Source organism: Cryptomeria japonica, chromosome 10 (assembly GCF_030272615.1).
Source record: "Cryptomeria japonica chromosome 10, Sugi_1.0, whole genome shotgun sequence".
NCBI lineage: Eukaryota > Viridiplantae > Streptophyta > Pinopsida > Cupressales > Cupressaceae > Cryptomeria > Cryptomeria japonica.
The window spans coordinates 4,711,320-4,724,786 of record NC_081414.1 but is presented as its reverse complement, the minus strand read 5'-3'; the positions used below and the strand labels follow the sequence as shown (position 1 = coordinate 4,724,786).

Sequence of the window (13,467 nt, the reverse complement as noted above, 5' to 3'; positions counted from 1 at the left end):
CCTACCGTGCGGTTAACTTCCCCTTCGTCGTCACCCGTGCCAGGCTCCCTTCGGTGATCCTCCCTTTGTGGCGCTTCGTCGTCACCTGTGCCCGGCTCCCTTCGGTGATCCTCCCTTTGTGGCGTGAGAGATAAGTTTTTGAACCGATCTCGAGTCTCTTCAACTAGTTCTCTCCGTAACCTAGTTTCCTCCAGAAACTCTTCAAGGCTTCTCGCTCTACCGTAGTCTGGCGACGCATAGAAATTCCCCTCGGCTTCTGCACCTTCCGTGACACCTCCTTGGTTCCCTTCGGGCAACCCTTCGGCAGGTCGTCCTTCGGCAAGTTGCCTCAGCCTCCGTCTACGTTCTACACGTTGTTCCAGAATCAAAGCCTTCTGCGCAGCCTCCCACTCGTCGGTTTCTAATTTCTTATTTCTGTCTTTATTTAGTAAATTGGGCTTTAATTGTGATACAATTTCATGTTTCTCAACACATAAATCAAAACACAACACGTCTTTATTAATTCATTCTTTTGTATACAATCAACATAATTCTTCTGCTTCTAACAGTGTTCTTTATTTCTCTCCTTTCAGAATTTAAGGATTATTTGTCCTTCGTCGGTCTTCCCTACGTCCGTCATCCTGGCGCTCATGAAATTCTCGTAAAATTTGCTGTCGTCGGTTCTCTGGGTTTACTTCACCAACGGGTAGGCCCATTGTGTCTGTGCGCCATCCGTGTCTTCCGTTCCTGAGTTCGTCTAGGCAACGGCGCCAAATGTTTACCTCACTGGGTAAACAGGAAGAATACAGAAATCGAACAGCAATGTACAATGCAAATATAAAAGAAGTACCAGAATAAACTTTCCATTAATGTCAAAGGATGTTCATATTATATCCGTCGTCAACATTACCTCCCCTCCAACACCCGGAGGTGGTACAATATATGACAGCCGAAGGGGTGCGACACAACCGTCGCGACTCCAACTACCTACCTGTCGGCTAACTAACTGACCGTCGTAACTCATTATTACCGACGACAACATAAACATAATATACCAACATAACATAATGATTATTCCCGTCAACACCTAGGGCTTAGTATGCAAGAATAGACAACTATCTCTCCAAACTAGGGTACTCCAAGAACCTAGCAGATCCCAACATCTACTTCAAGGCTTCAAATGGAAATATGATTATATTGGTCCTTTATGTGGATGATCTTTTGATAACAGGAGAGGATAATCTCATTGTGAAATGTAAGCAAGATTTGGCAGTAGAATTCGATCTGAAGGATCTAGGGCTTCTACATTATTTTTTGGGATTAGAAAAATGGCAGAAGAAAAACTGTATCTTCCTAAATCAAGGAAAGTACACCACAGATATTCTAACTAGATTTGGGATGATGGAGTGTAAGCCATTAGCTACACCAATGGAAACTAATTTGCACAAGCTAAAATTTGAGGCAGAAGATTCAGAACCTACAGATCCCACACTCTACAGACAAATCATCGGTTCACTCATATATTTGGTAAGTCCTGATATCTGCTATGCTACAAATGTATTAAGTCACTTCATGTGTGAACCTAAGAAGATACATCTAATGGTTGCTAAACACATTCTAAGATATTTACGAGGCACAATCGGACTTGGCTTAAAGTATGAAAATGTTGAGATTCAACTTGAAGGATATTCTGATTTTGATTGGGCTGGAAGTACCACTGACCGTAAAAGTACTATAGAGTGTTGCTTTAGTCTTGGTTCTGCTATGATATCTTGGTTCAACAGAAAACAGTCAGCAGTTGCACAAAGCTCCACCGAAGCAGAATATATGGCAGCCTCCATGGGAGCTCGTGAAGCGGTATGGCTAAGAAAGTTATTATTTGGAAAAACTCTGAATTCAACCATAATTCACTGTGATAATCAGAGTTGTATCAAGCTCTTAGTAAATCCAGTTTTTCACAATCGATCCAAACATATTGAGATCCCTTATCACTACATAAGAGATATGGTAGATCGAAACGTCATAAAACTAGTGTACATCAGTACTGAAGAACAAAATGCTGATATCTTCACCAAGCCACTTGCAAAATTGAAGATAGAATACTTCAGAAGTAAACTTGGTATGACTAGATTATAATTGAGATTATTAGGATGAAATTCCTACCATGTGTAATTTGTTCATGAATAAATAAATAAAATGTATATTGCAATATTCTAACTGTGTTCAAGAAGATGACGATCTTCTTATGTTTAAGGTTACTATTTCAAGGTGACGATCTTGACAATAGTTGACCAAGTGTCAAGATTGACTACATTAAGTTGTTGTCTTGGACTGTGCCGGATATCTTGATCCTAAAGTATGTGATCATCTCATGATTGACTTCTTAAGTGATTGTCCCGAACTGAGCCGGATATCATGATATTGAGTTTATTGTCATGACAAGACTATATTAAATGCTGTCCCGAATTGTGTTGGAAGTCATGACAGAATATGCTCCCAAGAAAATTACTTAGATCCACTCTTGCTAAGAGGGAGTGTTAAGATATAGCCCTCGTGAATCTAACTGATGGTAAATTGGTTATTATATATATGTGTGTGTGTGTGTGGTTATTAAATCGATGCTTGAAAGTCATTCTAGAGAGTGATATATTAACAGAGCATGCGGTTCAGAAATTAAACATAAACAAACTAATTGTTATGAATGGTTGCCTTCGTAGGGGCATGTCCGCAGGCAACCTTTCCTCTTGTATTTAAAACCGGATTCAATGATGGAGACGATCAATAACTTACAGCAATCAGTCTTCCAGAATCGCTCTCATTATTCTTCGATCCATATTTCACAACAGGTAGGACCACTAGCTTGACCAAATAATCCAACGAGGAGTTTGCGAAGCCACACTGCTTCTCTGGATGCAACAGATGCTGCAATATACTCAGCTTCTGTAGTGCTTAATGCTACGGAAGATTGCTTTCTACATGCCCAAGAGATCACTGCAGAGCCCAAGTTGAAGCAGATACCCAAAGTACTTTTCTTGATACATTCATTGTGTAATTTGTAATCTGAACTCAACCAACACTCCTTAGAGAGGATCACAACAAGTAGCCAGTAACCATAAGTAATAAGTAACCAAATCACATAATGGTAACTCATCATGGAACCTTTTATAATATTCATCTTGCCTTGCCTGTAGAGGATGAATCCAGAACTTTATCATGTACACTTGCAAGACATGAATAAACGCAAGTATATATATGCACATCATGGACTCTTTCCATGATATCTATCATGCATATACACCATCCATTGCCTGCTAAGAATGATGAAGAGCTTCCATTTCAATCTTCTCTCAGAGAAGAATGTAACATCATAATCCTTCATCTTGCTCACAAGCATAGAATGAAGTTACATAAACCATAGTCCTCCATTTTGCACACAAGCAAAGAATGAATAAACATAATCTTCTATCTAGTACACTTTCCATCCAACACACAAGCATAGGATGAAATTCCATCTTTTCTACCATCTTACATTGCTCGCAGAGGATGGTAACAATTACTCTTCTCCGTGAGAAGATTACACTACCACCTTACATTACCTGCAGAGGGTGGTTGATGAAACACAATGCATCACTGAGGTTGAGACGACTCCTCAATCAAGGCGGTGTTCTCCTCAGCTCCAAGTCTATCTTCTGAAGTACTCAAGCTTCAAAAGACTTGATGAGAACATTTGCAACACAAGATTATCCTGCCATACGACACTGAATTTTCAGGTATCTCTATACGATTCTGATAATAAATAATTAAAAGAAACCATTCAACAAGAATTTGAAAAACCACACAATTTCCTTGATACAGTTCATGCTCCAATGAATTCAGCTTCAGCAGTACTCAGCGTGACTGAGGACTATTTGCTGTAGTCCTAAGAGATCATAGGGTATTCAAGTTACAACAGGAGATTGAAGTGACTTCCCTTATCTGAGACACTTCAGAATCTGAGTTAGCCTTCTGAGGTGATTACAGTCTTCTACTCACAACATTTGAGATTTTCAAAATGCAACAAGATATGCTTGGCAGCAACAACATGCTTCAACCTTGATCATGAATTAGCCGAGGCATCCACCAATCAGCCGCTTGTCTTTAGATGGATCTGCAAAATCAGACTTTGCTACAGACATCCTAAATCTTTATGTTAGTTTTCATAAAGGTTTACAATCCATTATTTTAAATATCAAAAGTATACTTGACTTGGAATAATTTGGTTAGATCCTTGACATATTTCTAATCCTAGAAGACAATAAATTTAGATCCTTGCGCTAATTATTCCTTAAATTCCAATGATAAGAATAGAGTTAAATCATCACATAGATCCTTGACATATTTCTAATCCTAGAAGACAATAAATTTAGATCCTTGCGCTAATTATTCCGTATATTCCAATGATAAGAATAGAGTTAAATCATCACATCAAAAACCAAAATACTTTAAGAAAGAAAGAACTTTACAAAACCCTAGACTTAACAAATGATTGTCAATTCTTTAATACTAAGTCTTTATTGAAGATAGGACTCCCTCTTAATCCTTAATCAAATAAGAATCAATAAAGGAACCAGAAATCAATAAAGGTATTTTCATAGGTCGCTTAAGAAAAACAAATCCAGAAAGCTGCAGCATTAAATATTTTGTTGAAGGATAATATTGGAAGACTAAACCAATACAACCCTTGCTGTGTTTCACACAATAAAACTGAAAATATGGAATAAATGAATACAAACATTAATCTTATATACCATCAATCAAAACATTTCTAAATTCATGCTTTTCCAAGTTAGTATGTTTTCTATGTTGTCTCATCGTACATTTGAATTTCCATTGAAATTGAGATTGCTCTTAATTGAATCATCAATAAATAGTCAACTAGTATTGTATAAATCTTCACCTTTCGTTGAACTTCTAGTATTGGTTTTGTATAACACAAAAAATAAAATGACAGCAGTTTCTTAGGTCACAGCCAAGTGAGACACCAATTTGGTGTACAAAACACCTTTGGAAGCCCACTATGTTCTCTATTTAGTATTTACCTTAAATATTGTTTAAATTTTGTACTATGGGATTTTCATCTCGCGACTAAGTAAACTAAGACTCGCTAATCTACTGACACCTCGAGCACTAAATAATAACAATAAGCTAGGGAGAACCCAGACGGAATGACATGAAAACCATGTGGGGGAAAGGTGGGGTCTTAATACCTAATAATTGTATTCACATATTTAGGTGGTATTAATTTTGGAGAAGATGAATCTCACTCCAAAATTTTTCTTGGGTATATAATTAAAAGCTATTATATGGGAAGTCTGAGATCTCATTGTAAAATAATCATAAATCATAGCGTTCAGTAAAACTCACTGATATTAATTCACTGTGACACGTAGATAGCTTAAAAATAATAAGCTAGAGAAGGTCACGAGGTCTTGCTAATCTTCACACACCAGAGTGCTAAATAACAACAATAAGCTAGGGGAAAACCCGAAGGAATGCCATGAAAACTATGCCGGGGAAAACCCGGGGGTCTAAGACCTAATAATTGGGTTCACATATTTAGGTAGCTATTAATTTTGAAAAGATGAAATTAAACTAAATTAATTTATGGTCATCTTACTCCAATCTTTTCCTTGGTATATAGTCAAAAGCGATTTTGTGGGAAGTCTGAGATCTCATTGTAAAATAATCATTTCATAGCCTTCTGTAAAACTCGTCAATATTATTTCACTGTGGCATGAAGATGGAGAGGGTGAGGACCTACAAAACATTACACCCAAAGTATGCAAGAGAGGATCTAAATTCATCAAGATTGTTTTACATGTTGAGGTGGATATCATAGATTTAAAAATGAAATTAGTCTAAACTAAAATATTAACATTCAACTCCTATCTCTCTTTTTGTATTAATTCAAGTATAAAAAATTACATGCAAAGTTTGAGATCCCATTGTAAAACATCTCGTGTAATAAACCTCTAAGCCCCAAAGCACAACTTGATAACTGCCTTTCAACTCTGTAAAATATGTCTCTCACATTCCTTGAGGATTTTAGGTTGAATTCATAAAGAGGCTTGTAAAGTGACTTATCGGAGCTTAGTGCTTAAATCAACATGTCTTTTCTTTGACTGTCTGCATGTACATGCAAAACTTTGAAATTGTTTCTTTCTCTGGATGACAATGCTTAGCTAAGGTATTAGCTAACATTTTAGTTGAGGGTGGTTTGCTCCGATACTAAATCGGTCATGCCTAGTTTTAGACTGAAGTTCTTTCTTTTTCTTATTTAGCACATGCATGGTAGTTTTATTGTTTTTGCAAGTTATGTATGCTATTTTGCAATTCTGATTTTTTAACATTATACATTGCATATCTCCAGCAACAACATTTTTTTTGTTTTTGCTTATCAACTATAGAGAATGTGCTTCTTGCATGGTTGCCAGGAACCATTATAGGAACGTGAACTACATTCCCATCCCTGCATCCTCAAATTTTGGTGACTGCATATTTATATAATATAGCTGTCTCCTTAGCCATTTACTTGTGTGCCCTAATTTAATAGACACTCCCATCCTTTCCCTGTACGGGTACCTCAGTGTCTTGTGGTAACCATGCCTCCATGTCTGGTGTTGGATTGTTACATTAATGTTTTTAACAGACAAAATATATTAGTTGTTTTTGGCTCATCTTTTGTTGGGATTGGTTTCAGTTTAAACAAATTAAAATAAGAACACATTGCTCTTTGTCATCTAGATGAAGCCTATTATTGAATAAAGGAGATGTTAAAACATTATAATAGTATTTAACTGACCCCTATATTCTGTTTGGATTGGTTTGAGTCTTTTTTTTCATAAAAAAGACATCGCTCTTTTGTTGAACAGGTGAAGCCTATGATCAAATAAAGGAGATGTGCATTTTCCTTCTGAACGAGTTCTCTTTGCCACCAGATAAAGTCCTGTCTGTATATATACAATCTCCAGGTTCTCCATTCAAATATTGTGGTGCAGTATATAGGGGATGCCCTTCAGCAGTCTTTTCTCTTTCATGGCCAGAACCGGGTGGTCAGATGCAGCTAACTTCTGATAACATTCCTTTGTCAGCAAAGATAGGTGTGTCTGTTGAAGATTTAAGCATGATTCCTGCTCTCAATGTCAGTCAGCAGCAGCGCATAGAGCATCTAGCAATGAAGGTCGGAGAAAATCTATTCAATTTCATGCAATCTTTTTGTTCCATGGATGGAAACAAATTGGTTGTTCCTTCTGATATACTAGATCGATGGTTTAAGAAGTTTCAAGAGCGAGCAAAAAGAGATCCAGAATATTTGAAGAGTTTTGTAATTTAAGAAATTCAGGCAAGGTAGCAGTATGTTTAATAAAAAAATTCCCTGGTTATATATGCAAGGAGTAAGAACCACAGTTCAGCGTAGGAGATTGACAAAATTGTCTTGCTGTAGTCCACAAATAATGAGATTTCAACGTTTCTCATCTTTGAGCTCTGATTTAGCTACTTTTGTATTTGTGAAGATGCATTTTACCATAAAAGTACTCCTAGAAGATTGTGAGAAAAGATTATATGGTTTATTTTGTATTGTATTTGTGAAGATGCATTTCACCAGAAGTAAATGAATGGTAATAGTAAATGAATATCAATTTGGTGGAGGATGATATGTTATCTTGCTGCACTTCCTCCCTCGATTCACTTCCTCCCTCTTGATTACTTTTTGAATGCATTATTGTAAGTTCCCTTATCAATCTTAAAAAAAATATTCAACCATAAGAGCCAACTTCCAAGCTCCAAGTATTATGCAATTATTTAAACAAATATGGTCAATCATATACGTGTCCCAAAATTGGTAACGTGTTTCTCCTACACAAAAAATTATACAGATGTAATCGAAAGAAATGCAGAAAAATATCAACTTTTATATCAGTAAGGTGGCTGTTTCCAATATGGAACAAAAATAGTGAATATATGAAGTGAAGGTAGTGAAAGAAGCAGATCCCTGAATACCTAAAAGATCGAATGAAAAAAGCGATAGGATTGAATGGCCGAGGCAGAAGAACTAGAGATTGGAGCGATCAGCGGGAGCAGCAAAAGGATGGTTTGTCCAAGAAGAAATGGTGGTAAAAAGTAGATGACGTTTGCAGAGCAGGAGAAAAAGGAGAGTTGAAAACTAAGTAAATATGAAAGCAATTTAGCAAAGAATTGGCAAGAACTTACATTATTTCTTGGATAGAGACCAGGGGAAGGGATTTGGGATTTGCCCACTTGAGATGGTACGGAGTTGGAAGAGCTTTTGGAGAAGATACATGCGATGAAGAAGAGGAGAACCCGAAAAAAGGAAACACAGTTTTAACTATCAAATTTGAATTTTTTTTTATATTAAAATAGTTCAAAACATATACATCATAACCTCTGGTGCCCTGTATTTTACATGTATTCTGCTTTGTACAATATCATTTTCACATGTATATCAAAAAGGCTGTAGCCCTGTAGCCCTGTGTCAGATCACTAGGTATTACAATATGAACAAAATATAGAGAGGATTAATACAACAAAATGCCTCTTAAGTCAGTATATAGATATAAAAAAGAACCACACTGTTCACTGATCTCTTGTGCCTTTCTCCCCAATTCTAGGAGAAAGCTCATCTGTGTCTTCAAGCTTAAGTTTCTGCATGTACTCTATCAAAGCCTCAATCTCCTTTGGATGCAACATATCCATATGTTTCTTGAAGTACTGGACAGATTGGATATCCTCCTTGTAAATCTGAAGAGCACCTTCACGAATCAGAATCATGAACCTGTCTTTAGAGATCTCCAAGACAGTAGAAACCCGTGACATAATATAAAAATGAGTAAGTTTATTACTAAACTCAGTAAGCCGCCTCCTCTTGTTTTGAAAAACTTCTCCATTTCTCTCTTTCAAAAGAAACCACAAGACTTTGCAAGAAAAGACAGACCAGAACCGGTTCATCTTAAGGTCAAAAGATTATACAAAACCAGCAAGGACCTCACTCCAGGAAGGGCTAGGCTGGTGATTCCAGACAATAGTAGGGCCAAGGAAGATGGACCACACACCATGGACAAATTCACAATAAAAAACAAGTGCTCAGAGGATTCTTGGACATTACACACACCACACCTAATAGACTTGAGACCCTATACATATAAAAAGGAAACAACAACAAATTTTTTCAAAAGGAGGAGCCATCTAAAACAAGACTTCTTAGGATCAATGGGAGAATGCCAAAAGAAATCAAAAACAAATCAAGACCCCAACCCTGATTAACTCTAGAAAAGATAGAGTAGTCCTCCCTCAACATCAAATAGATCTGCTTAGTAGAGATGTCCAAGAAGGAAGAACCATCCAGCCATTTTAGTTGCTTTGAGAAGGAGACAGTATCCATAATCTTACCAGGGAAAAAACAAGATGTAGCCTTACCAATAAGAGAGTATATTTTCTTTTGGGAAGAAGGGATCCCTTATTTAGAGTTAATCTCAGCCCAAGAGCCAAGTCGATTGTCAACCAGTACATTGCTAATAAGAGAAATACCTTTATCATTCCAAATCTTAGTAGATCAGCTTTGAGTCAAAGCAAGAGGTTTATTGTTCAAGTTCACCCCCCACCAGATAGATCTATCCACAACAACATATGATGGAGAATCGCCTATTGCATCCTTAGAGGGGAGTAGCCTCCTTACCTGTGACCATGCCTTCTATAATGAGACAAATACATTGGAACCAAACACCTTCATGTTATATTCCCTTAATACAATATCACATAAAGGGATATTCCTCCACTTTTTGCTTTTTTTAATGACCGACCTTTCAATATTGTTCCTGATCGGCACCTTCCAAGGTTCAGTACTATATAGAGCTTTGACAATCCATTTAGAAGCTAAGGCTATGTCATGGGCCCTAATATCCTTGATACCCAATCCACCCATACATCTTGGTTTGCAACACCAATTCTAGTTCACACAATGCCTCTAATTATGCCCCATCCCATCAGACCATAAAAAAGTCCCTCATAATCCACTCAAGCTTATTGGGTTGAATGCAGAGACACAATAGATATGATGGGAGGAGATAACCTTTTGAACAATCTGCACTCTACCGGCCAAGGAGGGAAGGTGAGTTTGCCATTTTAGTTGTTTCCTTTCAATTTTAGAGTATATCCACTGCCACATATCTTGAGTAGAAGAGTTAATAGCAAAGGGAATACCAAGATACCTTACAATAGAGTTCGGACCTGCCCATTGCCAGCCTTTGCATGGGATCCAATTTGGAGGAGTCTCAGACCACCCAAGCATTGTAGATTTGTGAGGAGCTATCTTAGCTCCAGAGGGCAGACAAAAAAATTGTAATCTATCCATGGCATTATCAAAGTATTCCTCATTCAAGGCCAAGAATAAAGCAGATCACCAACAAATTGGGCATTAATTAGATCATCAACATTAGGAAGAGTAAGACCTTTGATAGAGGGCCCAAGTTCAGGAGCCCTTAGAATGTAATAAAGAGCATCAACAACAATGACAAACAAGGCCGGGGCAATGGGGCACCTTATCAAATTTGAATTTGAAAAACTGTTTTGTTAGATTATCTTATGGAGAATATGATGAGCATCTATTGAACAAGGCATTGATTACCAAGTTCATAAGGACCTACCCATCCATATATTGCATTAAGTTTTGGATGGGGCAACATCAGAGGAATTTTTTGTGCCTTGAAATAACGATAACCTTTCAATTAGACAAGAAGGGAACGTGATATTTAAAGGAGGTCCATAGTTTATGGGAAATGTAGAGCTATAGATGAGGCCTTGGTCTTCCTGTTTAATTGGAATGATGGGTTATTAATTTCAAAGGCCCCTCTATTTATTGGATTGTGTAAGCTTCCCCTGGATTTGGGTTAGGAGATGTAAAAGAAGTGGAAATTCCATATAGGAATAGGAAGAAAGGAATATGCAACTTATGCTTGAATATATATGAGGGTTTAATTATCTAAACCAATTAGGCAAGCAATTGGATTTTGCTTATTTGTGAGCAAAATGGAAATAGAAATTAGATTGTGAACGTGGGATTTAATTGTAGGAAGATTAGTCATGTTGTACAAAATTATAGCAAACATGAAAATTTGAGGCTAGAGCAAATAGGAAAAATCGAGGCTAGGGAGTTGAAATGCAATGGTAAAATAGATTTGAATTTTTTTTAAAGCGAGGAAAACAAAATGTAGATGTGCAATGTGATGTAGGAAGAAAGGGCAAGGGGAAAGAGAAAGATGAATTAAGAGGAAAGGGGCCATGGGAAAAGCTAAAGTGATTAAGTTGTTACAATTAAATCTAGACGATGAAATTTACAAACAATGGAATCTTTCGCTCCTACAATGGTTCTCTCACTCATCACATTTTTAAAACTTCTTGTTGGCCTACCTGGTTGGGAGGGTCCCTCTGCCTAGCAGGTTGTGGGAGGGTTAGGTCATATTGTTGCAGTGGATGCTCATCCTTTTGCCTCTTCCTTTGCAACTATGGTGCACCAAACTCGACTCTTGGGTGCTATTGTTGTTGCTCATTAGGGGGTTTTGCTTTCTATTGTGGTTATGGGTGTTGGGGTGTCCCTTCCAAAACCTTTTTTTTCTTTTTTCTTTTTCTATTGTTGGGTGGAGCTTTGCTCATGTTGCCATCTTGTCGTTGCTCGTCCTCCCAAGGGGAAATCTCGCCCTCTTGCTTGTGCCAAGACTTCCCCTATTGTGGTTTGTGGTCAAGATGTGGTGGACAATGTGGATTTCTACTAGTGATGTGGGTTGGTGTGTAGATTTGTTGGTCTTTGTCCTTCTCTCTCGAATCTACATTGATGGGTGGTGGATTAGTGGAAGCCCTTAGTTGTTGGTAACATTGAACTTTTCCCTTTTGTGAGGGGTTTTTTTGTTGCTACTTCTGTTTCTTCTAATGATTGTGATTTGGTGTTGAGCAAGTTGTGGGTTTTGGGTGTTCACTCCCTCTTGGTTAAACCTTGGACAACCTCCTCTAACCCTCTTACTGAACCACTCAATTCGCGTCTGGTGTAGGTTCGTCTCCCCAATCTTCTCCATCATTTTTGGGAGAACTCTTGTTTTGAGGTCATTGGTATTTCTATCAATTGCTTTTTGAAGGTTGATGATACCACCTCCTCCATGGGTCTTTCTACTTTCGCTCGCATCTTGATCAATATTGACATTTCTATTCCCCTTCTTGGAGATGTGGTTCTCATGGTTAGGGATAGGCCATGGACTCAATCGTTGGATTATGAGGGCCTCTCCTTTTAATGGCATCGCTACTTCTCTACTGGTCACTTGACCACGAATTGTTCTCTCATGTTGTAAGGGTGCTGCCACTTGGTGAAGGATGCTAATGATGATCACTCGTCTGTCCTAGCTTCTAATTCTTCCTTTGATAACTCCTCACTAGTAGTTGATGATTCCTCTGAGTATGATGTTTTGTCTCAACTAGACTAATGTCTTCGGCTCTAACAACAACAAACCCAGAAGGGAAGGCAGGGAAGATCTAGTTGTGGCAATCGAAACGACCTTATTCTATAGCGCTAATGGCATCAACTCCTTAGACCTCGTGGATCTGTCTTTGCCTCTTGTTGCTGGTGTGGCTCTCTTTGGCCCCATGGATCCTTCTTTGCTTGTTGCTCTTGTTTTGTTCCAGCTTTTGGTGGCTAACATTTCGCCTTGTCAACATTCTACACCTTTTGCTGACAGTCTCACTATGGGGATTCCCTCTCCTAATTCCACTCGTGATGGTGTTCTAATTGATAGTATTGCTTGGACTATTGTTCGTCAACAAAGGAGAGATCATTCTTACTCCTCCCAAACTCTTCCTTGAATTGTGGATGGTTTTTCTCCCCACCTTGATGTGGATTAGTAGTTGTTCTACAACTATGTTGTTAGTAGTCTATTGGGACTTTGTTGTCAATGGTTGTTCTTGACCAATTGTTTGTGGCCTTTTTAATTTTGTCTTTATACAGGGTCAACACCCTTGTTTTGTTTCTTTTTAATAAAAAATAATTAAATCTATAGATAATTATGTGTTAAATGTGATAGTCGATGATTATATATCAAAAGAAAAAGGGGACTATAAGTTGAAATGTGAAAAACAAATTGATGTAAAAGATGGAAAATTGAGAGGTAAGGGAGTCAGTAGGAAGTGGTAATTTTCAAACGGTTTGGATTTTAAAAGAACTAGTAGAAGAAAAAAGGCTAGATAGGCATTTTTATATAGGAAGAAAAGCAATGAAAAAGATGAAGATAAAGAAACGGGATTAAGGAGAAAATGTAAAGTAGTTGATGATGTAACAATTGTATCGATAGATATTAGTGCCAAAAAAGATAATTTTGATTCAAAACAAAAAAAAGGGAAAGGAGAAAATAATTGTGGTCCTTGGAGAACAATTTACTTTTAAAAAGGAAAGTG

General features: G+C 37.5%; 1 protein-coding gene across 1 annotated transcript in view; it reads left to right on the top strand.

Annotated features, from left to right (window-relative positions):
- Positions 1–7,680, top strand: part of LOC131069403 (protein OPI10 homolog) — a 77,074-nt gene extending 69,394 nt beyond the window's left edge. Inside the window, exon 3 of the mRNA XM_058004803.2 lies at positions 6,891–7,680. Coding sequence (XP_057860786.1) covers positions 6,891–7,351 — 461 coding nt within the window. The 3' untranslated portion in view covers positions 7,352–7,680. The remainder of the gene's footprint in view (positions 1–6,890) is intronic.
- Positions 7,681–13,467: the final 5,787 nt, after the last annotated feature.